Source organism: Electrophorus electricus, chromosome 21 (genome assembly GCF_041902795.1).
Source record: "Electrophorus electricus isolate QZ-2024a chromosome 21, ASM4190279v1, whole genome shotgun sequence".
Classification (NCBI taxonomy): Eukaryota; Metazoa; Chordata; class Actinopteri; order Gymnotiformes; family Gymnotidae; genus Electrophorus; species Electrophorus electricus.
Genome location: NC_137517.1, coordinates 8,092,501 through 8,119,775, shown reverse-complemented (window position 1 = coordinate 8,119,775; position 27,275 = coordinate 8,092,501). Strand labels below are relative to the sequence as shown.

At 44.1% G+C, this 27,275-nt stretch overlaps 1 protein-coding gene across 4 annotated transcripts in view; it reads left to right on the top strand.

The window, feature by feature from the left end:
• Positions 1-209: 209 nt before the first annotated feature.
• Positions 210-27,275, top strand: part of lrp1ab (low density lipoprotein receptor-related protein 1Ab) — a 91,292-nt gene continuing 64,226 nt past the window's right edge. For 2 of the 4 annotated variants that reach the window (XM_081703926.1, XM_081703923.1), the window contains exons 1-3: positions 210-787; positions 12,292-12,414; positions 22,843-22,980. In XM_081703926.1, coding sequence (XP_081560052.1) covers positions 691-787; positions 12,292-12,414; positions 22,843-22,980 — 358 coding nt within the window. In that variant the 5' untranslated portion in view covers positions 210-690. The remainder of the gene's footprint in view (positions 788-12,291; positions 12,415-22,842; positions 22,981-27,275) is intronic. The other 2 variants (XM_081703925.1, XM_081703924.1) reach the window with 2 other exon arrangements.

The window sequence follows — 27,275 nt, the reverse complement described above, 5'->3', positions numbered from 1 at the left end:
AAGGCCACAGATTCCAAGAGCCAAAATGTCTGAACAGTAAAGACTATGCAGCAGTTTCCCTGTACTGAATGACAAAGTAGAATGTGATCTGGAATCTGTTGTACGCCTGCGCAAGAGGGAGAATGCCGCGTAGCTTTCACAGTTTGTCAGAACAGCCATTGAAATGAGTGACGTCATACCCCAGTCTGCTGTGGAGAGGCCCCATTCACGCGCTCCCAAATTATAACCACCAGCATCAGAGGCGGTGGGACAGGAGGGAACGGCGCTTTTTGTTTTTTCTTTTTTATTTTATGGGGACACTCATAATATCCCGCCGCATCTAAAGGCGAACAACCGCAAGGCAACGGTTTTAACATTGCATTTACCCCCTAAACGGTGCCGTTTAATTGCAAGTGATTGACCGATCTGTTTTCCGTTTGCATGCTGGTAAAGAGTAAGCAACATACATGACTGAGCCGTTTTACAACACATCGCCTTTCTGGGCTTAAGGAAGTCTTTTTGTTTCTTATCAAAGATTCTGTGTTATTTATACCTTGCCAGCACGGCTCCAGTTGCTAGCCATTTGGAGAGCGTGGTGAACGACTCAAGGAACAACAGACCGCCGAGCACAACTGAGGATTTGATGAGGCGTTTGAATCCGGGCTTGTAAATATACATTCTGCGCGAACGATCCAGATATTTCTGTTAACAATGACATCCTGCAAAGCAAACATGTTGTCTATCGGATTGCTCGCCCTTGGATGCTTCGTTACTGTGGAGGTTATAATTCCTATCGGACCCATTGAGGGTAAGAAAAATATTATTTATTGTAGTTTAAAAATGCATTTGTTTTGACTTTAGGACTTTCATCGTAAAAAGTTCTCAGTGGTGGCCTGGAATTATTGGTATCATTTCGTTCCGACCCTTTCGGAAAGCCACCTGGATGGCCTCGACACCTACAAATCAGATTGTCTTCAGGGAGGGATGACAGGCTATTTACTTAAATATAGCCGCCAAAAATGATCTGAAGACGTAGCTAAATACGATATGCTTTGCATAGCGGTTTTACGTAATGCTGTTACCATTCTGTAAGCATATTTGCGTTGCCTGCATTGTTACCTCCGCTGTTCCGGTTGTTTACAATGCAAAGCGTCTGGTTATTAATCATCTAACTACCGACTGAGTGAATCCTCGTAGATCTGAATGTCACAAAATTGTGATAATTAAAAGGAAACAATGAAGCGGAATCTGAGGCTTGGTTCTATAGAATTGCATAATTTATGCAACATCAGTCTGCTGCTGCTGCCTGTGAACAATGCTTCCTAGGCGGACACTTATTTAACAGTATATCGTGAGTGTATCATTTATTTTATCGATTAAACCTAACAAGTGTTACAGATTTATAGTATCAGCTGGGGCCTACTCGAATCACAGCCTTGCATTTAACCATAGTTTAATTCTCTTATTATGGACATGCTTCGAGCAGCCCGACAGTGTTTTGCCACATCCTTTGGCCATCACCATTGTGCAAGCTGAATGTTTTCTTGAAAATGTCATTTGTTGCGTAATACACACATTACCAGAACAGGACCACATATTTCCAAAGGATGATTCTTCCGAATCCACTATTTTGACAAAGGGAAACTTTTGTGAGCAGTTGAGTCAAACTGAAGGCCCTTAAAACCTGGTTCCAGGTCGTTACACTATGTGGAATTCAGCAATACAGATTTTGATATGTAGCCTATGTTGGTTGTCTAAAACCGTTTGTGCCCCATGATTTTCACTGAACCCAGAACAATAAAAATATATATTCCAGTTAAGGTTTGCAGTGAACTGGTAAAGAACTATGACCCATTTATGTACTGTAGTTTTCAAAAGTAAAATGACGCATCTGTTTGGCTCACATTAATATTTTAGAGCAGAAGACACAAGAAGGCGTTGCAGGGGCTCTGCTGCTGGGGCTCAGCTGGAGGAAAGTGAGCTCCAGTAGACCCCTCTGATGAAACACCCTGAATGTAGCTTTGCATTGTCTATATAAATTATGCTTCATGCTTTTTTCCTCCTTAAGTTTAGAATACTAGCCTACAAATGCCCATGTGTTTGAAATGATATACCTTTATTGTTTTCTGAAACATTCCAGTATAATATCAAAATACTGATGGTTTTATAAATTGTAATAAGATTCAGCGTTCAGTACTTCTTGAAGTCCTCAAAAGTAAAATGCCATGTCTGTTTGGCTCATATTACTCCACTTTTTATTTGTTTACTAACTTTGTTTTATTTAGATCTTTTTTTTTTTCAGGCATCCTTCACATGTTGGTCTCAGCTTTGAGTAAATGTACATTTCAGACAAAGTAATGGGATTTGTGTTTACTGCCTATACATATTTAACCAGGATGCTCTCATCTACACTGCTTGTTATTCAATCTTTGTTTCTTACTAAAGATAAAGAGACAAGCTCCTACCAAGAGCTGTGGTGTGGTTAAATAATTCAAGAAGGGTCTGTTAGTCCTTTAAAGTTGGCTGGAGGCCTAAACCCAACTCTGAGCAATTGAAAGGAGGCTCCAAGACTTCCTGTACCTTCACCAATTTCTTGTCTGAACAGGACCTAGTTCCATAGGGGTCAAAGGCCGTTTTAAATAGAATGGAAATAAACACCATTATCAGCGTAGGCTGGCTTGGAATGACTATATAAACCGGGCTATCAGGATGCTACAGTGAACAGGAACACTGTGATTATGCTCTTCGTTTATGAAGCTTTATGAATAGTGATACATTGCTGTCACATGAACCAAAAGTATATGAAAGAGTTTTGTGAACTGTAAAGAGCCCAGTTTTATTCTGGCCTCTGGCCCTGTTTCTGTTAGGAGAGGGTCAACTCAGTGCCCAAGTATGCCCACTTCACTTGCCGCCCTCTGGGGCATCTGGGTAGAAGACGGCCTGAGCGCTTTCTGCTCTGAACAACCCTCCTACAGCACCGGTATAGAGTCAGCCTCACCCTAGCTTTCCAAACAACTATGAACTTTACCTTCAATAATCTTAGTTTAGTCTTAGTTTAACATTGTGATGAATGACTGCTTTCACCTTTTGGGACACTTAAGTGACACTGTGCAATTTTATAGGTTGCAGTGCTTTTTGAGGGGAGACACCTTGTCCTGCTTAGCTGTTGATGCTTGGAGTTAGTAGAACTTAAGTGCTATATGTGGGGAGATGTTGCATCACAGTTAAAACTCCTGTGTTGCGACATGACACCCACCAGGGGTCAAGTGTACGCATTAGTATTTACCGTCATTTGGGCATCAGGACGGGCAAGCGGGGGGGGGGGGGGTGAAGGAGGGGCTTGCTTGAGAGAGACTGAAATGAATTGTGGAACGAGAGATCACATGGAAGCTGTTCTGAAGCTATGCCCTGGACATACTCGGTCTAATCTCACAAAACCCAACAGGTGGCTTCTTCTCTACAAAAGAGATTGCAGTAGAGGCAAACCTGTGCTGTAATCCATGGTACTCTGCTGTATTTTATTTGTTAGATTAGACATGTTGATACTAAAAGCTGATTCTTCCTGACCGTGTTCTGCCTCGTGGTCAGCCCAGTTTCCAAAAAGTATTTTACTGTTAAGACAGTAATAACAAGGGTGTTTGGGCATACTTATTCTCTTGCTGCAACACTTGCTGTCCAGTTCTTTATCCCAGTTGTAGATAGAGCAACAAGGCTGAAACTCCTCATTCTGACAAGTGGAACAGGAGGTCAAACCACAGGTCTGCCTCCTCAATGACACTTTAACCACAAATGGACAAAATCTTCCACAACTCAGATAACAATGATTTATAAAGAGTTTGTCATAGCCAACATGCAGCAATAGGTGATAAGGAAATGTTTTGTTAGGAGCCAGTATAATGCATCTTTTTTTTTCTCTGCATCTTTACCCAGAGAGTGATGGAGAACTCTGGGCTAGTGTGTAGATATGGTGTGGTAGACTAATTCATGTGGGGAACACAGTATTTCTTAGAGTTTGTTGACAATCTGGGATAATTCTAGGAATCTTTTATGAAATGCATTCTGTAATATTACGTTTCTGTTCAAGTTTTCCTTGAAATGCTCTAAGTATTCACAGTACTATAATTGTTTTTGTTGTTGGTTACTTGCTTACAATGAGTCACTTTCTTGCTCCACGAGCTCCATATAATACTGGCATGCAACTTTAATTGTCTTATATTCTCATACTGGTATCCGTTTGCTGTTAACATTTGGCTGATATTTAGTGCTGATTTGATGATGATGAGGATGATGATGATGATTCATATGATAACAATGATTTAATAAGTCCTCATTCCAGATGGGTCAGCAAAACTGCTAAACCACTAATTAAACCTGAGGCAAACTGCTGCAAAACTATTTGCTATATCCTTTATGTGCAGCCACATTTCTTTCAGCCACCCAATATTTGCTTAAAATACTAAATAATTTCTTTAAATGTAAATGGGTCTGAAATAACAGTATCAGCATCCATACTGATATGTCTGTATCAGCTATTTATAGCAGTGTCTTTCTGTTCTTCAGTTCTTTTTTTAATAGGGGGGTGCAGAGTTCTTTTTTTAATACTGTCAGTGCCTTGTTACTTTTTCATAGACGTGTATATGTGTGTTGGTTTTTCTTGACGCAACATCTTAGCTTCTACTTCTTTAAGATTACAGTTTTCATTAGTTCTTTCTCTGGGTGAGCCAGTAGGCTGGCGTCAGAGCGGAGGTAGCGGATTATTGTAAAGGGGTGCGAGTCTTATGGCACAGCTCTTCAGTTTGCGAGGGTGGGAACACCTGTGATGAAAGGATATTTGTTGATGGTAGTAGGCAGAGTGGTGTTGTAACTGGTGTTTTTTGCTTGCAGTATTAGTGTTTACTATTTAGAGCCAAGACCTGGGGGCAGCAGATTGCTGTGTGGTTTTGAACAGAGGAAGGTGGGTGTAGTTGATGTGCTTATAACAGCAGTCACGTAGGCCTCTTCTAATCATCTGAACAGACTGGTTCTCTGTTAAACTCTGCTTTTGTTTTTTTTTTGTTTTTAATTGTTATAAAAGTTTTGTCAGTACTATAAACTTCACTCTTCCCCTTTTACATGGATGACAAAGCTTGATTTTTTTTAAAGTTGCAGCCATTTGCCATGTTTGGTCTGCATCCTAAACTATAGTGAGTTTTTGTGACTTTAGTGCAGCTTTCTCTCTCACACCCACGCCCCCCCACACACACTCCCTCACTCTGTTTGTTTCTCACACAGTGGAGTTTAATCTCTGCTAACATGTTTGATATCATGAGTACTGGGTCCCACTAGTGATGGAGTGGCCCAGGTTGTCCTGTAACCCTTCATCATGCTTTGATGACTTGCATGGCTGGCTTGTATTCAGGTTGCCCTTGTTAAACTGTCATTTCAGGCCAAAAAGATGGCCAGGGTAGGAGAGCAAGCAGCTGTGCCCTGGTTACCCTTCTTTGAGGAGTCGATTTGTGAGCAGCATGTTCATTTCTCTCTTCACAAACCATAAGATTATACCTCTATAAATAAGAATTATTGGAGGATTATGGGCATTTGAATTAGAGTAGTAAGAACAGACATTCAGATTGGCTATAAGGAAATATATTGTGGTGAAAACTAAATAGTCTCATTGCATAAGTCCAGCTGTTTTTTAAAGGGCAATGATAGAAAATCTAAACAGCAGAGAAACAACACTGGAGGATCACCAAATAAACTGCTCTCCAAGATGGGTGTGTATGCCTAGATGATTTTGAGACTTACGGACAGCTGAAGTTCAGTGCCATTTTGTTAATTGACACCATAAAGGCATGAATTGGATAATTGTTAGTATTGTGGTTTTGGGGGACTGCATAAAACCTTGCCCACACCCCCCACAGCTACTGCTGTAACATATTCAGCTCTGGCAAAATCTATAGCTCACTGTTGTTTTGAACACCTTGACAGTGAATCTCTGGAGCAGAAAATTTGTAATGTTGTGTGCTAATAAACAATTTGCAAACTCTCTCCAAGATTCTTTTCTAGCTGAAACAAATGCAAGAGTGGCAAAGCTGGTTCTTTTTTAATGTTTCAGACTGCATGATACCAATCCTGCCTGCATAGCATATTATAGAGTTTGGTAGCCTCCAAACAGATCTTGATTAAAGCTAATCAAGGGATTAGTCAGCATTATGCCCTGCAGAGCAAACGCTGTCAGAAGTGGAAGGTGTAGTCAGTGATTGCAGTTTAGCTGATTTATACACTCAGTGAAGAGAAAACGAGACCCCCCTGCTCAGTAGCGCATTGGTCTGCCTTTGACCTTGGTGACAGCTGACACACGTCATGGTGGTCACCCAACACAGGTCCTAACCATGCAGACATCTGTGCTTTGAGAAGCCACATAAGGTTAAAGGGCAGATGCGTGCTTTTGTGGATGCTCCATTTGAGTTTAAATGTGCTGGATAGTACTAAACTGTTTTAAGATTGCTGCCTTTGCAAAGCACAGCAACTCCCAAGTTCTTTGTGATACTCAGACCTGCCCTGCTGGAATCCATTACAGTGCTGTTTTCAAAATCATTACATCTTGCCATAAGCCCATTCTCAGTAATCTGTTCATGTGCAAATGTATGTAGAACGTTGCTGTTGCATGCATAGTTTATGTAGTTTCACATATGCAAATAGAAGGCCCATCATGAAAACAATCCAACTGGAAAATACAAGAGGACATTAAGAGAATAAATACATCCTCCCTCCTAGACAGACCTGCACAACAGTAAACGCATCTCCCCTGGTTTTGTTTGCAGTGTCGGGTCACCCGCAGGGGTCGGGTCAGCTGATGACAGCCCTCCTCGTCATGCCTGGGCCATTGTGTCAGCTTGCCTCTAACAGCTCGTGTTTGTTTGAAAGCTCATTTGTTTGGATAATGACAGTTGGAGTTTGGACCCAGAAAGGGTCCACCACATTGTGCATAAGCAGCAAACCATTTGATGCTGCTCTGAAACCAACCCCCCGCCCGCCATAAAGCATTCCCATATGTTTGTACACTGCTGTACCCTTATACACTCTTTCTTGCCTCACTGGTCATCTGCATGTATTTCCTTGTTAACGTGGACAATGAAACAACAAGATAAAACTGCACACTTTCCAGGAGAAACTCTGCTCATGTAACAGTTCTTACTTAATCTTTTTGCATGTGATCATTTTCACTGGTGTTTCCATCGCTGTCACTGATGTATTTGTAATGCTGAAACAAAGCTTTATAAATGGTCCACTTTTTCTTGACTCTTGTTCATACCTTTATTTTACTGCAGTCTGCCCCTTTTACCACAAGTACTACAGCCCTGGCTGATTACACACTTCTTTCTCTCTCTCTCTCTCTGTCTTACACTCTGTTGTTGCTTTCAGAGGCAAATTTCTCCTTTGGAATGACTTTGAGAGGGATGCAGAGAGATCGGTTTGAACATCGGTTTGAGCTGCATAATTACAACCGAGTTTTGTCTGGTGGTTGTCGGGTGACACGCTAGCGTGACAGATGGGCAGGGGAGGTCAGGAGAGGAAGAGGCCTTCTAGATGAGATATGGCTTCAGCTCTGCACCTCTCTCCCTTCCAACTACTGCTGCTGTGGAGCAGTTAAATCCACACAAGCATCAAGGCCTGGAACTTGGAGCCCAAGACCATTCCTTGGTCTTTACTAAGGGCTGAGATGGTATGCAGTAAGCTTGGTAGATGGTTCTAGAACTTACAGCATGTTTCTTGCTGTGCCTGTGGGCTTGGGAGCCATATTAATATACAGGCTGGTCTAAACAAGAGCTTGGATCAGTTTTCCGCTCAAATTCCACAGTAGGGTACAAAGGCTCGAGAAAGCCCAGAGCTCCACTTTATGAGCGTGTCTCCTCCAAGACAACCAAGCTGCAGATGAAATCAATTAGGAGGTGCTGGAATGTGCAGTGGAGGTCTGGAGTTGATTTGTAGCAACGTGGGGTGGTTGGGGGTTGGATTCCGAAAGTGGGTCACACTGGTCCCAGCTGGCCTAGCCATGTCCACTCCCCCAGCTTTCTTTCTGCAACCAGTGAGGAGAGGCATGTCAGAGACGGAGTTTCGTGGGGCTTGCTCATGAGATGAACCTGTGTTGCTGTGAATAACTTCTTGCCCCCATTATTTCCTCTCTGATCTCACGTTCATGTCGTTTGCTAAACTGTCCTGCAACTGCTCCTTTGAGCTTACTTTTCTTTGAATAAACATATTTTTTTGTCTGAGTAAAAATCCCCCCTGTTGTGTTATTCCATTGTAGGGTATTTCAGATGCAATGTTTCCTAGATGTAGACCAAGTCTGATTTTGGACTACATTGTTATTAGTGACTAAGTTTAGTATTGGTATGCTTAATCCTTGCATGGGAGCAAAACAGACTGTGCAGTTCATGTCATTATACTACACAACAGTGTTGAATCTTATTGTCATTCACCTGGGAGTCTCTTAATTCAAGTCAGTTCATGATTATTTTATAACATGTTTTTACTGTTATTTTAATTATGAGGGGGGAAATCAGCAATGGTAGAACTGCCAGATGACTTCCAGAATTGCAAAACCACTTTTTGGTTGTGTTGTGTAGTCTAGACGCTCCAGTCAAAGCAGCACTCTTGAAAGCGCTAGCTTTAGCGTTAAAGCGCTAGCTTTGTCTGCCACAACCCCTGATATTTCCAGCGTCTGCTTCCCTGACCCACTCCTAGCAGATGTGTGAAGTGGCTCCTGACGCTCAGGTATGCCTTAAACAAATATTGTGGCAAATTTCTACAGACCCTGCCCAAGGTTTATACTTTTCCTGCGCTGAGAGTCTCTGGTCCAGAGTTGCTGAACTCCTATTTAATACCCTCTCTGCACTCTGCTCAAGGAGGAAAACAATTATAAGTGATTAAGACTCATTTTAGACCCCTGATTATTGTGACTATTTTACTTATCTTAGTCTAATGATTATATAGACTTAAAGTAAGTCTGAGTGGGAATTAGTGTTTGTTTTGTGTATTTGCAAAATGGTGTCAGTACTGAAGAATAACTTATGTTACATCTTAATATCGGTCAGATTAGCCCTGGTGGATGTGTTTTTCTGTCTTGAGGAGAGTAACTGATGAGTGGGTTTTGCCCTATTTTCTGAGAATTTGTTTAATTAGAAACTGGCCTCATTCAGATGGCAGTCGTCCCAACACTTCGGGCAACATTCTGGAGATATGGCCCATAAATTAAGACATTAATATGACTCGTTGGCATGTCTAGAGATGGCACTTATTTATATTAAGCTCGTATATATGCTAGACGTTTTTTCTTTCGCTTTAATCAATTTTCGCAACTAGAAGCCCACGACTATAACTTCGAATGGGGTAGAATACTCTCAGCTGAGGAGGGAGGTTGTTTGTGGTTTTTTTGTTTTTGTCTTTGTTTTTTTAATCGCAGGACTGTGGCATTCCGAGTTCGTGCTGTGGGATGTTGAGGTGTCTCGGCAGCGCGGGGCTGCCGCCAGCTCGCCGCTATTGAAATGCTCCCGATGTTTGCTGCGAGTTGCAGTCCCAACGGGACGAATAAAGCCCTTCTTCAGTCTGCCCCCCCGCCCCCCCCCCCCGCGTCTGGGTCGCGCCGGGGAGATTAAGTGTCCCTGTTGATTTTGCACCTTTGGAAAAAATTTTCCCGCTGTCCTGGCTTCGGAAAACAACGTCGCGGGATCTGAATTTGATTTAGCCTGCAAAAGTTCGTGAATAAAACTGCCACCCGCGCTCCCAGCTCGCTACCAGCCGCCAGTTAGGACCGAATCGTCTCCGCTGTGCGATCGAGATGTGGAATGACGAGAAATACAGTGGTGTTTTATTTTAACTTTTATTTTTGTGCAGTAATCGGTTGTACCGCAACAACGCGAATCAGCCTAGTGTCAGCAAAGTAGCAAAAGCTCGCATTCGGCCGTTTAAGGCGGAGTCAGGTTCGGGTCCCCTCTCGTACAAAAGCATACCAATTGCACCTTCGGCTGATCTTTGTTAAATTTCAGTTAAGCAGCCTAGCTATATGATAAAATCTAAAATTAGGTTACATCGCTCGCATGCATCTCAAATACCTGAAACATTCGTCACATTTCGTGCGCTGTTGTGGCATAGGCAACTCAGACAGTGTGCGTGTGCGACTGACGACTTCCCCTACTAAATCACGCTGCTATATTTAATCATTTATGGCTTTCCCGTTTATGACCATGCCATTCTCCTTGCTGGTAAATGCATAACTGCGAAAAAGCCGACTATACATTTGCCTATCGGTGAAATATGCGATTGCATAAACATATAAAACACACAAACACAGTTTTCCCTTGAACTCAAACGTTTTAGACTTTCCCGATTAATTTAGAAAATGGAACGTTTCACTGGTATCTAAGTGGATATCTTTCTTAAAATCAGTGTTAATAGTATTGGCTATAGACGTTTGTTCAAAACGTCAAAAGATTAACGTAAAGTTCAAACTATCTTGTAACTTAGGAAAGCACGCCTGAAATGCACATGTTGGGCAATAAATCTGCTCTGAACACTAGCAACTTAAACCCTAATTCACGCATTCTACAACGCTGACATAAGTCCTCGTTTGGTATGGGGGTGGTAAACTACAGGTGATAAGACTGGTGAAACAGGGTTCTGTGTGACCCAGAGTGGACAGCAGCGGCATAGTGTCTGGCTGTGTGGGTGGCTCCTTCTCCAACTGCGCTTAGCTCTCCGTCCCATAATACTTGCTGTGTATGTGTGAGAGGCACAGACTGTGTGTGTGTGTGTGTGTGTGTGTGTGGTGGTGGTGGTGTTGTGTTTTTTGCTCAATTAACATTGCCAGTTATGGCCAACTCCTGCTTCACCACACACCCTCTCCCGTTCTCTATGCTGTTTCAGGACTTGTAAAGATTTATGTTCACTTTCTACTTGCTTCCAGTTTAAGCCCTCTCCTGTAGCTGAAGAGGCTTTGAAGAACAAATCAGCTTGTACAAGAGAAAAGCCTTTTTGATTATTACATTTATTTAAAAATGGACACAATGCAAAATGTTTGTTTTTCTAAATTGAGTTCCTTATTCCTATGCCAAACGAGCATGTTCTTCAGGCACTTTAACAAGCTTCATCTGCCTAGAATACAGGCAGATAGTCTCAGGACTGTGACAGTTCTTCTTGAGCAGTAATGTCCTCATCCATTTTAGCCTGTGGCACTTTGTCCCCATAGCACAAGACAGAGAAGTGTGCATATACATCCAAATACATTTTGCGCTCTCTCTCTGCCTCATTTATTCATATGTACAGTTTGTGTGTGTGTGAGAGAGAGAAAGAAAAGGTGCAATGCCTACTTATTGTTGGTGTTTCTTTACCGAAGGCCCATGCAGTGCTAACCCAGTGCTGGTGTCTTCAGTATAGAGACACATGGAAGACAGGAGCATTTTGCACCATTAAATGTTCTTTGGGTGTTGGAACTGAGGGGACACCTTAGCGCCTGTACCAGGGGGACACCTCAGCTCCTGTACCGGGGGCAAGTGGGTTAATGTTTTTGGAATCAGCTTTTTGAAAGTCTTCCAGCTCCGTTTGGGTATAAAACGCTTTTTGAAATTGAGCTGACCTGCTTGCGTTCCTGTGTTACATATCCTGCACCCATTAGTAGGCAGAGTGTTAAGCCATACACTGCCTGTAGGCAAAACGTATCTGTTCTTCTTGTAACTGATTCATTCCATTTGCAATACAGGTTCAGATGTTTCAGTTGTTTGAGTAGGGGCTTGACTGACATAATAGTTTCCCTAAGCATCCCAAAAATATTTGGGGGGAAAATTCCAGATTATTGGTGACTCTTGCATTATGACACCCAAGGGGCTAAAAAAACCTAGGCAATTTACAGACCTGGAAAAGTATCAGAATTAATCTAATGCCTTGGGAAAAGTGTGGCATTAAAGGACTACATATTCCAAAAAAAAGGTTTTATATCTGCTGTGAGGGGGAAAATTGTCTATAAATCTCTTTTTTTTTCTTTTCTTTTTTTCCTGTGTTCTAATGGTGTGTCGATAATGCATGTCCCACTTCATCTTCTCCTTCTCTATGGCACTAACTAATGACCTACATAAACAGAACGAAAACCAAACAGAATAGCTGGGAAGTATGAAGGGAAATCTGGGGAAAAAAAGTGTTGAAAAGTCTGGAATATCTCCAAAAGGAAAGAGCAAGAACTATGAGTATGAATTAGTTCCTAAGAACCTGTTAGGTTTAACAGAGATGGTTTTTATTCACACGACTGTACCTCATGATGTGCTGTGTGATCTGTTTCAGCTCCAAAGACCTGCAGCCCCAAGCAGTTTGTGTGTAAAGACCAGGTGACGTGCATCTCTAAAGGTTGGCGCTGCGATGGAGAGAAGGACTGCCCCGATGGCTCCGACGAGGCATCTGAAATCTGTGAGTAGACCACCCAGCCGGTCTAGATGATTGGTATAGTACCATGGTCTCCTTTCTACAAAGCAGCCCAAGCTCATCTATAGACTAGTTATCTAACTCATTGAGTGAAGCGTTCAACTGGCATTGTTTAGGAGAGAATTAGTCACATCGTCCTATTGTTGCGTGCCTGCGCGCACATGCGTGAATGCCGTGAGATCTCAAAGACTGTCCATACTGAGGTGTGGCAGTGATTTTATGGTTTTATTCATTCTGGCTTTCCAGGTTGTACATTGTGTAAAGCGTCTTTATTGGTAAAGCATTTTTGGCATCTTTACCAGTGGCGTGGCCAAACAATGATTGTTCTTATGCCAGGCTCCTAACTGTATGGTAGAAGTCATAGCTGTTGTGGGTGGACCTGCATCAACTGTGGGAGAGTGATTCATTATTATTGTGTAAGGTGCTAGAGTAGCCTCTCTTTCCTGTATCAGAAACTTGAGCCCAAACAGAAGCACTCTCGCCACCAAATAAAAACAACTGCAGAACACCGAGGACAGACTTCCTTTCCACATCAGTCTGTGCTCGTGTGTATGTATGATTTCAATACAGCAAAGTATCATCATATGAGAGGCATTTTGTTGTGAGTTGGCAAGTACTTTGTGGGTTGCAGTTTGCACTTTGTTTGACCTGTTTTTCCTTTAGTTACTGAACTGAATTTCCATTTTTGGAGTGATTTTCTTAAAGAAACACAAAACGTAACCCATATTTCTTGCCCTGTCCTTATGTCGACCCTTGGATAAGAAATGCCAATATTTTAGTGTATATTATATGTTTCATGAAGGACTAAATGAACCTCTCATTCACCCAGTATTATTTAATGTCTCCTTGCTGGCCTCTGAGGGATCAAAAGAGTGAGGCTCCCTGAAGTGAAGCCTTGCTCTCTAACCTGCCCCATGGCCATCAGAGGCAGGCTCTAATGCCACTGCCATGCTTTTTAACACAGTTTCCACACACACACAATAGGCCTTTTCATCAGTCCAGGGCTCTGCCTCCTTAATTTCTATCTAGATCTGTTCTTCCCAATTACACTCATTAGCTTGCCCATCCTTTTTGTTTCCACCACTTTCCCTGACTCAGAATTAAAGGGCAAGACTATGCCAGCTCTCTTCATTGAAAAGGAGTTCATTTAAGTGAGCATTAATGGCACATCTAATGCACATTTTAAGCTCAAACACAATATTCTTATTCATGACACTGACTAGGTGCTACCTGCAATAGTGTTAGCTGGATATATCAGAATGCCACAGGTGTGCAAAACCATTACTGGTTTTGATCTTTACAGTAATAACAAGACAGAACCTAAAAATCCTAGTTAGGTCCTGCTGTTTAATAGAATGTTTGCTAGTACTGACAAAGCATAATCAGTTTAGCAGTATCAGTTTCTCCTTTTTAGTATCAGTTTATGTCCTGCAAAATTGTGCAGATATTTTATTAATGCTTTGTTCTGTTAAATGTTGAAAGAAATTGCTAGAATTAGAAGCAGTAATGAACCTGCACCTCTCACATGGATTTTTTAAAAGTGGCAGTAGCAAGAAAAACTGAAGAGGGTTTATTGGTTTGATCCCTCTCCTTGGTCTTACAAGTTAAAGTTAATTATTAACCAGCCGTACCATCATGCCATGTGATTTCTTTCTTTCTCTCTCGGTGTAAATTGGATTTCAAGAGGGTTGGCCACTCCTTCAGCCCTACAAGGCTGTTGTTTATATCTTTAAGTAGGTCAATATATCATTAGAGAAAGGGTGCTCAGTCCAGAGAATTGAAATGGGGAGGGTTTCTCTCTCTCTTGTTCGCTCGCTGAGCAATGAAGCCAAGAAAAAAAAGGAGTTCTATAGAAATTGAGTATTTATAGGTTTCTCATGCTGTGCATGTGTATGCTGGCCTTTCTGAGTAAGGAACAGCCATTAGGAACCTTGGTGAGCCTCACCTGCCTGTATTATTCTGCCATGGGTTTTAATTGCATGGCTGTTCATAGATGCCTTATCTAAGCTGCAATTATCATCCCACCCTACCTTAAATCAGGTAAAAAACCCAGGGCCTGTCCAGATTTATCTAACCCATAATGTTTTTAAACTGTAGGCTAGCTCTACTGGTTAGTTGAAGAGGGAACTGGACAGTTTCATAGAGTTTAAAATAATAATTCAGTCTTCTACTCTTGCTGACACACCTCTGTCTTACTTTTTTCATTGTCTTCCTTCCTCTTAAAGCAACCTAGATTTGTGTCATGCTTGACTTAAGTATTTACCTCCAGAATAGATGGGCTGCATGAATCTTCTGAGACACACTGTAAACAAGGCTTTATGAACCCTCTAATTAACTTCCTTTATGTGTCTGGGTGCTTGTACGTTTAGATTGTTGGCCCACTGCAAAGACATCCTCACATACAAAAATGCTAAGGTTGTAAATAGCCTGGCTCCAACCCAGCAGCACCGTGTCGGCTCTGAGACGGTCTCCACCCAAGCCTCTGACTCTTGATCAGAAAGGCCCACCTAGTATGTCAACACAAGGTCAGCCCCCCCCACAAAGAGCAGTGAGCATGTTTGCAGTAACTGGGCTGATTTGGCTGTCTCACTTGGCTGTGTCTTAGGGGTCTCGGGGAGCCGCTTTAACTGGTAGCGTCAGCAGCATTTAAAACCTGGGAAAAGTGTGCTAAGGGTCTCGGGGCCCCCACTGTATCCAGCTGTGGCCTGTGAACTCCCTGCCACCCCCTTCCCCCAAAAGAAAAAATCTCTTGCACACTTGCGTGTAGCTTTAGGCACATGTTTTAGATCATAATCTTGGCCTTTGTCCTTTCTGCATAGTGTTAAGTACTGGTTGGCTCTGACACAGCCAGGTTTCCTTGGATTTTCTTGGATAAAAAGCCTGTATACCATTTAGACAAGGATTTCATTAATGAAGACCAGGCAACACCCACTAAAACCCAACCCATATGGGTCTGACTGCTTTTCTCACAGTTCACCAGCAATGTATGATCGTGTCCATTATATCCTTCAGGCAGCAGCTACTAAATCTGCTCGGAGTGAAAACATGGCAAAGCTTGGGCCACATGCATTCGAGTGTATGCAAATGACCTCTCTTTGCATTCAGATGCACTTCGACTGAAAGGCTGGCTGAGGGAGGAGGCAGTTAAAATGACTGATTATCCTGGAGCCATTTACACTTGTGTGAGCCATGCCTGGCTAACAGCGGCTTGAGAGACGTAGGTCACAGGAATGTTTGTACAGTTCACGTACCGCAGGCTTACAGACAGGCCAAGACAGTGTAGTTGATGCACTTTGCTGAGATTCACAATGAATCTGGCCTTACTGGACTGGCAATCTCTGGTTGAAGAACATGCACGTGCATGCATGTGCACACACACACACACAGAGACAGACGCACAGTACTAAATGGCGTTGTGATGATCTGTGGTTTGAGACTGTAAGCAGATGTTTGAATTGAGATCTGAAGATATGACATTGGTGAAACACACACACAAACAAACACGAGCTCCTCTGCTGTTGTCCCTGTGCCCTGTCAGCCCCTACATAATCTCCTTCAACAGGGAGTTCAAGAAGTTTGGAATATATTTGCATGTAAGTATACACTTAGCCAGGTATTTGATCGCTTATTTGAAATTTTTTGAAAGTACTGGACTCTGAGCCTGAAGTACATGTTCAGGCCTTGGTGGCATAAGACATTACACCAATCAGGATTCAGGGTGCGTGCAGGGAGCAGCACTCTCTGCTGTATCGTGTCTCACCAACTCGCCCTTTCCCACGGTACCCGGGCGCTACTCCCCCACTCCCTGCCGTCACCTCTCTACCTCTGTCACTCACTCTTACCTCAGGTCCGTGAGCTGCCTCTCTTATTCTGCTTGACAAAGCTACGTGCAACATTGACATTTTTCCTTTTAAAAGTAACATTTCCCTGTTGGTGCTTTTCCTCATCGTGTGCTATTATTGTTGATTTGTGGGGACCCTTTTCTGGTTGGCAGTTAGAAGGTAGATATTAAATTAAATATTGATACTTTATTATTGTAATATTCGGTGAGCAGTACAGCCTCATCTTTTGGGTGACTTGCTTTTATAAATGCTCTTAATGATGGTGCTAGTCTGATATTGCTCAAAGATTCCTCTGGAGAATTGAGTGTTTTCCACAAAATAACCGCTGAAATATACTTTTCTCTCCCTATAGGTACGACCTGATTCATTTAATCGTTATGGTTTGAGGTGTGGTAGCTATTATAGTGTGTATTGCTGGTGACTCAATATTGGAACACCTTTATTAGACAAGCAGTGTATTGTTAGGCCGACTGGATTTGTCATCTGGGTTTTTTGTTTTTTGTTTATTTTTGCCAATATAGGCAGCAGACACAAAGGACAGATGATGTCAATGTGCCAAACATGATCTTGATGACACATTACACACATGATGTTAGCGCCATCTACATATTAGTTGGGTGTTGCTGTAAATTACAGTGATTTTATAAAAATTAAACAGGCATTTACTTTTAAACAAAGCCATAGACACTGAACGTTTATTAACAGCAAAAGCACTCAGCGCCATTCAGTAAATGTAAAAAAAAAACAACTATTATTTTCTTAAACTGTTTTTGTTTTCAACGCGTCAACTCAGGATAAACCTATTCATGAGTCTCTGATGAGATCAGTAGGGCTGTGGTGCTGTGGACTAACTTAATTTTCCCCCTCAGTTGCTTAGTTCAGCTACTGTTGCTACTATTGTATAAATAAAAGTGCAACTGTCTTTGGTTTATTGTTTTATCTAATGGTTTATTGTTCTATGGTTTATCTAATGGTTTATGCCTATTACAGGGATCCGCTCTACTGTCTGGCTTGTCACTCGAGGTTAGCACCCTCATCAGATTCTTGAAATCGGTTAGGGTTGGTGTTTGTCGCTTATCATGAAGGTGATCCACTGGGAGAATGTTGCACTGGGAAATCATTCTTTGTTTTCTTTGGGATGTCTTCAGCACAACTGCTTCCAGTGCATTAAAACTAGTCTCCAGCGGTAACTCCCATCTTGCATTCATCATTTTCTTTTGATGTTGCCTTCCGGTAGATTACAGGTTGGTCTGAGGGCAGTGGGTTAATTCCCATGTAATCACCAACATTTGTTAGACTGCTCAAAGTCAGCAGGGTACATATAGGCAGAGGGACCATGCAGCTGCTTGTGGGTGGAGCTAGATCAGATCATTTAGAGGCTGTTTTGCATATGGCTGTGCTCACCACTGTGGTGTGAGTCATCCTCATTCTGCAGGTTAGAGCACCCCACAGTGGAGTGGAACTAATGCGTGAGTGGGGGATAGATAGGAGGACCCTGAAACACATGCATTCACAAAAGCTCATCAGGGAAGCCAAAAGGAAAGTCATTATATAACTGTTGTTGTGGGGGAGAAGCATTTGAAGCCCAGGGTGTGCAGGGATACACAACCGCTCATGATTCACACTCTTGCAGTCAGACTCACTCTCTTCTCCTCTATGGGTCAGATGCTTGGTCTGATCATTTTGGCCCCGGTGTAGTCATGCTGCCCCTAATCTCCCAGCCAGTTCCTTTCTGCTTCCCAGAGCAGGCTCTGCCCTTCCTCAGTCCAGACTCTCCAGGCAAACTCTGATGGTGAGAAACCACGGTCAGTGCCCAGCCTGCTTGTACTCCTACAAACAGGAATGACGCAAAACAGAAATTGACCACGTCATCAGCCCCACCACCAGTGTCAGCCGATCGCTCAGTACATCACTGGAACGCAATTGGCTCCTTTTTGATTGGTAATAAGTCTCGGGGAAACATTTCCCCTCGTGACCCTCTCTGCTCACGTCGTTCCTCCACTTTTAGTCTTTGTCTCGGTGACCTACCTCAACCTGAATGGTTGCGAGTTTCAAATGGACTCGAATTCCGAATCCACGAGTATGCTTGCCTGTGAATTAACTTGGCCGTGGCCGCCTGTCCAGGCGCACAGTGCTGATCGTTCAGGACCTGGTTGAGACCTAAACAAGCGGCAGCGTAGAAGCTCACGTTACGTTTTGGCTTCAAACCCACTAATCTGCTTGATCCTAAATCCTTCTAATGTTTTGTTAAATGAAGGATTGCCTTACTTAGTTATTATAGAGGGTGCTCCCTCACTGTTATTTTGAGTTATTGCAGTGTGTTGAATCTCCCCCCTTTTTATTTATTTTTTTTAAATGCACATCCTGTGTTTCTTATTCTTGTGTTTTTCCCTGTGGTTACAGCCTAGTCCGAGGGAAGGGCCCAGAGACACACAACCAATGTCCTACGTTATAGAATGGCAATTAAAAGAAAGGATTGTGTTTGCATGTGAACAAATATGCAGTCTCTCCCTTCTCTCTCCCTTCCACTCTGTCCTTTTGCTGGTGTGTGTGTGTAAGTGAAGGTGTTTGTAAAGGCTCAGGAAGGAAGCACTCAGTGGTGGTGTGAGTTTGCTGCTGTTAACACACAGCCAACGACTTCCTCCTCCCGTCTGCTGGATCAGGGGCAACTGCCCTCCGTTCTTTTTTACTTGGTCTCTCTCACTCAGTCACTCACTCACCACACACTTTCTACCTGGTTTGCAATATTGTACTTTGCCCTGCAGATTTGTTCTGCTTTTGCATTGGTTCTCTAGTTGTTTTTTTAATTTCTCTTATTTCTCTGACACTGCTTATTCTCTTGCAGTCTGAGACTCTCTAGCCGCAGAAGTCCGACAATGTTCAGCGGGGGGTGGGGGGTGGGGGGGGTTGTTGTGCATATTGGATCTGGTCTGTGATTTCCCTGTCTCTCTGCCAGTAGTGACAGACAGACCCCCAACTCCACAGAGGTGGGGAAGGGAAACCATACTACACTCGGAGAATTGGTCCTGCATACAAATTCCTCCACTCTGCACAAGGAGAACGCAAATTATGTCTGGGTGCCATTAAGAACAATGCCTCTGTAACTTGAAGTTGTATATGCTTCCCTCCTATATAAACTCTGCGTTTGTACTTGTTCCCTGAGGTTACATATGCTATTGTAAATGCTTAAATAAAACGTATATGCTATGGCTAGAGGCGGTTCAGATATTGTCCATGCACTCTCTGTATATAAGTATCTCCATGTGCACATCCCTAAGTAAAGCTAGTTAGATGCTGTATAATCAGGTATTGTATCATTATAGTATAGTATATTCTGGATAGTCCAGTTTAGTCTGCACTATAGTCAGGTATGGTCTGGACTACTGGTCTGAGATGGAGTCCTCCCTCAATTAAGCAAAGAGGCTTGGCTCCGTTGGCTCAGCTGCCTGTTCTAAGAGGGGAAAGCACTTGAGCATGAATGCAGCCCAGGGTCCTGACATCATTTTACCCACTTCAAGATCCATTTTCCTTGCTGCAACAACGTCCAAGGCTGTTTACAGTAGAGCATGTGGAATTGTCAAGTAATATGATGTAACCGGTTATCTGAAATCAAAACTGTATTTGGTCACCTTAAAGAAATGTCTCCAGATTTGTATTGAGCTGTGAAAGCTCAAAAACATCAGTTACCCCATTCTGTGTCTCACACTCAAACGTTCCTGAAGCTAAAGAGCTCGAGCCCTGTTGTAGGACAAGCTCTACTGCATGCTAAAAGGCTCCCAGGTCTAAGACCCTGCTGAACTTAAACCTGCAGACCCCTACAGCACACGCACACGCGCCCCTCGTACCCTACAGCCTGTTCTTCCTGTGCAGATGCTTCCTTCACCCCTTTCTTGCGTTTTTCTTAAATAGGTTAGCAGCTGTTATTGTGAGAGAGAGAGGCACAGAGCGAGAGAGGCACAGAGCGAGAGAGGCACGCACAGAGCGAGAGAGAGGCACGCACAGAGAGAGAGAGAGGCACGCACAGAGAGAGAGAGAGGGGCACGCACAGAGAGAGAGAGAGGGGCACGCACAGAGAGAGAGAGAGGGGCACGCACAGAGAGAGAGAGAGAGGGGCACGCACAGAGAGAGAGAGAGAGGGGCACGCACAGAGAGAGAGAGAGGGGCACGCACAGAGAGAGAGAGAGGGGCACGCACAGAGAGAGAGAGAGGGGCACGCACAGAGAGAGAGAGAGGGGCACGCACAGAGAGAGAGAGAGGGGCACGCACAGAGAGAGAGAGAGGGGCACGCACAGAGAGAGAGAGAGGGGCACGCACAGAGAGAGAGAGAGGGGCACGCACAGAGAGAGAGAGAGGGGCACGCACAGAGAGAGAGAGAGGGGCACGCACAGAGAGAGAGAGAGGGGCACGCACAGAGAGAGAGAGAGGGGCACGCACAGAGAGAGAGAGAGGGGCACGCACAGAGAGAGAGAGAGGGGCACGCACAGAGAGAGAGAGAGGGGCACGCACAGAGAGAGAGAGAGGGGCACGCACAGAGAGAGAGAGAGGGGCACGCACAGAGAGAGAGAGAGGGGCACGCACAGAGAGAGAGAGAGAGGGGCACGCACACAGAGAGACAGAGAGGCGGGCACAGACAGAGAGACGGGCACAGAGAGAGAGATGGGCACAGAGACACAGAGAGAGAGAGAGGCGCACAGAGAGAGAGGCGCACAGAGACACAGAGAGAGAGAGACGCGCACAGAGAGAGACGCGCACAGAGAGAGAGATAGACGCACAGAGAGAGAGACAGGCACAGAGAGAGAGATAGATGCACAGAGAGAGAGACAGGCACAGAGAGAGAGACAGGCACAGAGAGAGAGACAGGCACAGAGAGAGAGACAGGCACAGAGAGAGAGACAGGCACAGAGAGAGAGACAGGCACGCAAAGACAGGCACAGAGACAGGCACGCAAAGACAGGCACAGAGACAGGCACGCAAAGACAGGCACAGAGACAGGCACGCAAAGACAGGCACAGAGACAGACACGCAAAGACAGGCACAGAGACAGACACGCAAAGACAGGCACAGAGATAGACGTACAGAGAGAGAGAGAGCGAGAGAGAGACGCACAAAGCGAGAGAGACACAGAGCGAGAGAGACACACAAACAGACAGAGAGAGAGAGAGAGAGAGACAGGCACAGAGACAGAGAGAGACAGGCACAGAGACAGAGAGAGAGAGAGAGACAGGCACAGAGAGAGAGAGAGCGAGAGAGAGAGACGCACAGAGCGAGAGAGACACAGAGTGAGAGAGACACACAAACAGACAGAGAGAGACAGGCACAGAGACAGAGAGAGACAGGCACAGAGACAGAGAGAGAGAGACACGCACAGAGAGAGAGAGCGAGAGAGAGACGCACAGAGCAAGAGAGACACAGAGTGAGAGACACACAAACAGAGAGAGAGAGAGCGAGAGAGACAGGCACAGAGACAGAGAGAGACAGGCACAGAGACAGAGAGAGAGAGAGAGAGAGACACGCACAGACAGACAGAGAGAGCGAGAGAGAGAGACGCACAGAGCGAGAGAGAGAGTGAGAGAGACACACAAACAGACAGAGAGAGAGAGAGAGAGACACAGAGAGAAAGAGACAGAGAACCTGTTTTCCTTGACATGTTTTTTCTTTGAAGGAAGGGTTGAGAGGTTGGGTGAGTAGAAGCTGTAACTTAGATCACAACCACATTTGCTTGCAATCATCAGATTTGGCACGTTACGGAGAGGGTTCCGTTCATATGTAGGTCTTTGTCAACCCCACTCCATTTTACTTGTGGCTTGTTGACTTAGTGGGTTGTCAGTTCTGGGAATGCTATAGGTGGTTAGCACATGCAGAGGTCACACTGGTTTGTGTTCCCCCCACTGATGGGGGCATTAGGTTCTGCTGTGATTTCAGGGACCTGGTGGCCAAGTTGCACAAATGTTGACAGTAAGTGAATTCTGACATGGCCAAGCAAAAGTCAACCAAAAGGAGTTTTTGGCTTATGATCAGGAGTCTTTTTTTTCTGCTGGTCTGGAACCTTAGTTACTGTGTTTATCCACCAAATAACTTCTTGCAAGATGCTGAAAGATTTAGAACAATTGAAATAATTTGGTGATTTTTAAAGTTAATACATTTTAAGGTTGTCAGATAAATCAAATTACAGATCTGATATTCAGGCTGGGGGGATTTTTAGTCATATCGTTTTTATTAGGAAAAGTGGTATTTGGGGCATTTGCTAGTTCAGGACACGAAAGCATGTTGTCTGAGTGGCAGAACGCCCCAGTGGCATTTGTAGTCAGGGACAAGCTTTGAGCCGGTCAGTCTGTTGTTTCAAAAGAGGAAACTGAAATGTTAACAGCTGCTTCACATCCCATTCACTGATGCACTGTAATCTAGTTCTAGATCAGTTCAGGGCAGCTGACACACATCAGCAAATGAGAAAGGGTCTCGCACAATTTGCAGTCCACACAATTAACACTGGACATAAACAGTCCCTGGAATGTATTTCAAATCCTTTGGAAAGTACTTTCATGTTTTATATTTGTTTGTTTGTGTGTTGCAGGTCACCAAAGTCAGGTGTCCCAATGCCCTCCTAATGAATTTGAGTGTCGAGGAACAGATGTGTGTATTCACTTGAGCAAGGTCTGTGATGGCATCTCGGACTGCGTGGACGGACGTGATGAAGGCCATCACTGCCTAGGTACTCCTTCCCCCTATGTCTTCTTTTCTCACACACACACACACCCCAACCATCATCCACATGAAAGTATTTCTTTTCACCCATGCCCAGATGCAGGTTTGTTCTAAAATTTCCTTGAACTTGGAGCTCTAAATTTCCGTCTCCTGCCTGGAGCTCTAACATCAGCCCTGACACATGGCTCCTTCAGCTGTTCTCATGCCTGCATTACCACTACCTGCCGGCGACTGCAGCTCCCTCGTCCTGTGGAAGCCTCCTGCCAGAACAAACTCCAGTCAAGTCCTCGACATTAATTGGAGCCGGAGACAGTACATCGAGGTCCCTCGGGTTTTATTGCGTTCCTGCTGAAAAAGGCAGCGTTAGCTTTGCGCTTGACCCCAGGCCGTGGAGATGGCATTGTGTTCTAGTTCTGAATTAATGTCTGCTGTGTTTCGGTGTCTTTAGATGCCCTTGTTGCGCTCTCTCGAATGGCTCAGTTGAAGACCTTCCACAAATCTCCGATGGAGGCGTGTTTCTCAGTCCGGCCTGTGATGCAGGGGAGTTTACCGGGGAGATTTTTAGATGGATCTTTACCTAGTGTAGTCCTTGAGAGTTGAAGCATGGTGACAATGGTATGTGAAGCACATGTGTTTGTGACTTCAGTCACATTCCCAGTGAGATAGTCGTGTAGGCTCCAGTACTTTGTACTGCGATGACAAAGAGTGTAACATCCACCCCCAGCCCCTCAAAATAAAGAAATACAAATCTCATGTGGAGGATGTATGTGAGAATTGGTAGCATTCAAATGTGCTCTCATTACATAATTTGACATGGAATAATTTTTACAAAACACTTTATCCTGTTTTGGTAAGTTACCACCCACACTATGTGTGCGTGCGAGAGAGAGATTGATTTGGTGCCTGTAACTCATGCTTGCATCCAAAGTCCTGTTCTACTCTGGTTTTGCCACCCACCCACTATCAGGGCCATGGTCCTTTGCCCATACAGCAAGCACTGAACAGTAACACCTGCCAAATAAAGCCCTTTACTTCTTACTACCATGTAACATTCCATACCCAGGAGATGTTAATTAAAATGTTGCCTGTGTTACATAACAGGTCTGGTTATCTACTTATTGCATCTGTAAAGAGAGCAGGGCAGGTGGCCAGACGCAGGCTTGCCTCTCACGACTCATAGATCGACTCTTTTAACTGCACGGCAAACATTACACACATGCGCACACTTATCAAACGGGCTGTTTCCTCCCAGACGTTTCTGCGCATCTGCCTCTGTAGCACGGCTGACCGTTGGTCACGTGGCCCTGTGTTTGAGCAGAGACACTGCGCTTGCGCAGCGTGGCCTGGGCCTGGAACCTGTCCAGACCTGCTGCTCTCGCGCCTCCAGTGTGGCTCATTAGCAGCGAGCCACTGACATCAGGAGGGAGAAGGAAGAAGTGAGAATCGGCGGCCTGGAATATTCTCACCACCCAGTGAGTCTGCTGGCCGCGTTAATGACGCAGTGATGCACGCAGCGGGTGTTAATTGAAATGCTAGTGCCCCAACCGCTGATCCTAGACCAGTTATGGTAACCTCATTTTCAGCTTGGTCAGCTTTAAACTGAACTCCTAAACTGAACCCAGAACAGACATGAGGATGTATCTGGCTTCATGGGCAGCCTGTTGGTCTACTTATGGCCACCCGTCAGCTGCTATTTTCTTATGAAAAGCTAAATGCAGATTGTTGTCTTTAGCTACTCCATAATGTCTATGCTGTCTGAGAAAATTAACCATTGATGGCACAAATGAAATATTTCTATTTTATGTCTCTCAGAAATCTAGTTGTTTTGAGTTATAATGACCCAGAGTCTCCTCTGTGGGTGAAACGGTGCATTGGGCAGCTCTGACAGAAGGCCCAGAGTACAGACTACAGTCCTGTTTAGTGTAATGCAGTCAGAACAAAAAAACTGACTTGTCATGTAGGTTAATATTCATCAGTATTTAGTAATTCATTAGTATTTAGTAGTACTTTGACAAACATTAATTCATTTTACATAAACTCTTCACTGTCAAAATGAAAAAATTATTCATCTTCTAAAGAATACACATCCCACAATGCATCTCAAATCACAGGAAATGATTTTTGTGTTGAATTCAAAATATACTTAGCTGCATTTGTTACTGTGAATGTTAATGTAATGTTTCTCTAGCTTTGAGTAGACCCAATCGTGTGTGTGTGTGTGTGTGTGTGTGTGTGTGTGTGTGTGTGTGTGTGTCCGTCCATGTGCATCCATGTGCATGAGCGTGTGTGGCTGGTTGGGTTTGTGTGTGCATGAGCATGTGTGTGTTTCATGCTAGTATAGTACAGCCACTCTAAGACTGATTAGCTATTTAAAATAGCACCCAGCATCAATACTGAACCCTCCTAACAATCTGAGAAAAGCTCAGAGCTCTGGCAACTGTGTATCGTTCTGGGCAACGGTTCATGAGCTTTGCTGGATCATAAATCACAATATTTGTACAAAAATGATAGGCCTGATGGACGAGCTTGCTTATTCTTATTGCTTTTTGTGGCCGAGTGTATGGGTGAGCTTATTGATTTGGCAACAGCCCCAATACTTGTTACGTGGATGTAATGTTTGCTTTTTATGTGCATTTGTTAAGACTAGATGTGGTAATTTCCGACAAAGGTGACAGCTTTGAAAATTGTCATTTCATGGGTTGTCGCAGACAGGATGATGTATCTACATGAAGTGTGTGTTGTTGGTTTTTTGTGTGTGTGTGTGTGTTTGTGTGCAGGCCTAGACACACCACAAAACCGAGATCTCGGAGCAAAGGAATGTCACAACTCTGTACACACAAACCCAGTTGCTGTTAGCCGCTTGTTTCCATACTTCTGCATGTGGAAACTGTAGCTGTTCCGATTGGGCTGGTGACTGCTCTCTGAACCCTAGGCTGCTCCAGACCCTGATCTGGTTCTGAAGCTCTCCAGCTGCGTCTGTTTGGATTCTCCACTCTGGTGTTTGTCCAGTAATGCAGGGGAGCTTTGTCTGTATACACTCCACCCCACCCGATTAGAAATAGTTGTGTACAGCACTTAGTTGTTTAAGTATCTTTAGTGGTGTTGGCTGAAGTGTAATGCACTCATTTGAAGGTCCCGCTTGTTTTAGCAGGCTTTAGTGTCCATGAGAGGAGAGACCCAGAGAAGGGACATGTTGATGACTCGTAGACTGACTGAAATCTTCATGCCTAAGAGCTAATGGAGAACATGTTAGACAAGACATACAAGGGCTCCTAATGCCAAGAGCAACATCCAAATCATCCATGACATGTCACATTTATCACATTTTCAGATCTACTTTCCGATCTGAAAGCTTACTAGAAATGATATAATATCTCATAGGGGAACAAGTGCACCACTCAGTGTAGTCAGACAGCGTGGCGTATCTTGTTGAAGTTCCAGCCTAATGCATACTGCTGCTACTGTCAATAGCTGGGGTTCATGGGCATCCAGGGCAGAGCCTTTGGGCTTCTCATGCTTTGCAGCCACATGTGCGCAGAGGCTTGATGGCTCATAGACGCACAGCGGCCTCAGCCAAAGGGCACACCATGCTTCCAACACCTTGCATGGGCAGTGCAGGATGGATGGGCTTTGTTTAAGGAGATGGTAGGTGAGGAGGGGTTTAGGGCTGGCATGGGACAGCCTGTCAACTGGACGGAGGAACTGATTGGACACGGCAATCCACGTTTGGCCATATAGCCACGTCTCCCCACAAACATCACAAAAGACCTATTGTACTTCTGAGGGCCACAGTTGTTGTGGGAGGAGGAGCCTTATTGTTCATGTGAGTGGGTGTAGGTTGATGGTTGTAAAGGAGAGGGAGAGCAGGTCTTTTCTTTCTGTCTTGCTTCTTTCTCTGTTTCTTTCTCTCTGTTTTTTTTTTTTTTTTTTTTTTGCCCCCCCCTTTGAGCCCGGCTTCCCTACCCTCTCTTTGTGTTTTTCTGAGCGGCTGATCGATCATGTTAATCTGGCGAGTTGGCAGAGCAATCACACACTGCCACCTCAAGTTGGCCTTTTTGGGTGGTTTTATTTGACTGGAATGTTCTTCAGAAAGCAACGTGGCTTTTGAGATCTACTGGAGTCATGGTCTGTGATCTGTGCAGTATGACATTCTGTTCCATCAACTGGACTTTGCCAACCGATTTAGAACTGATAGTTTCCTAGTCCGTTGTCCTGTCCCATTTACATTTACTTATCCAGAGTGACTTACAAAAGTGCTTTGTCATTTACTCATATCATCTTGTCTATAGAAGTGGGTGGATA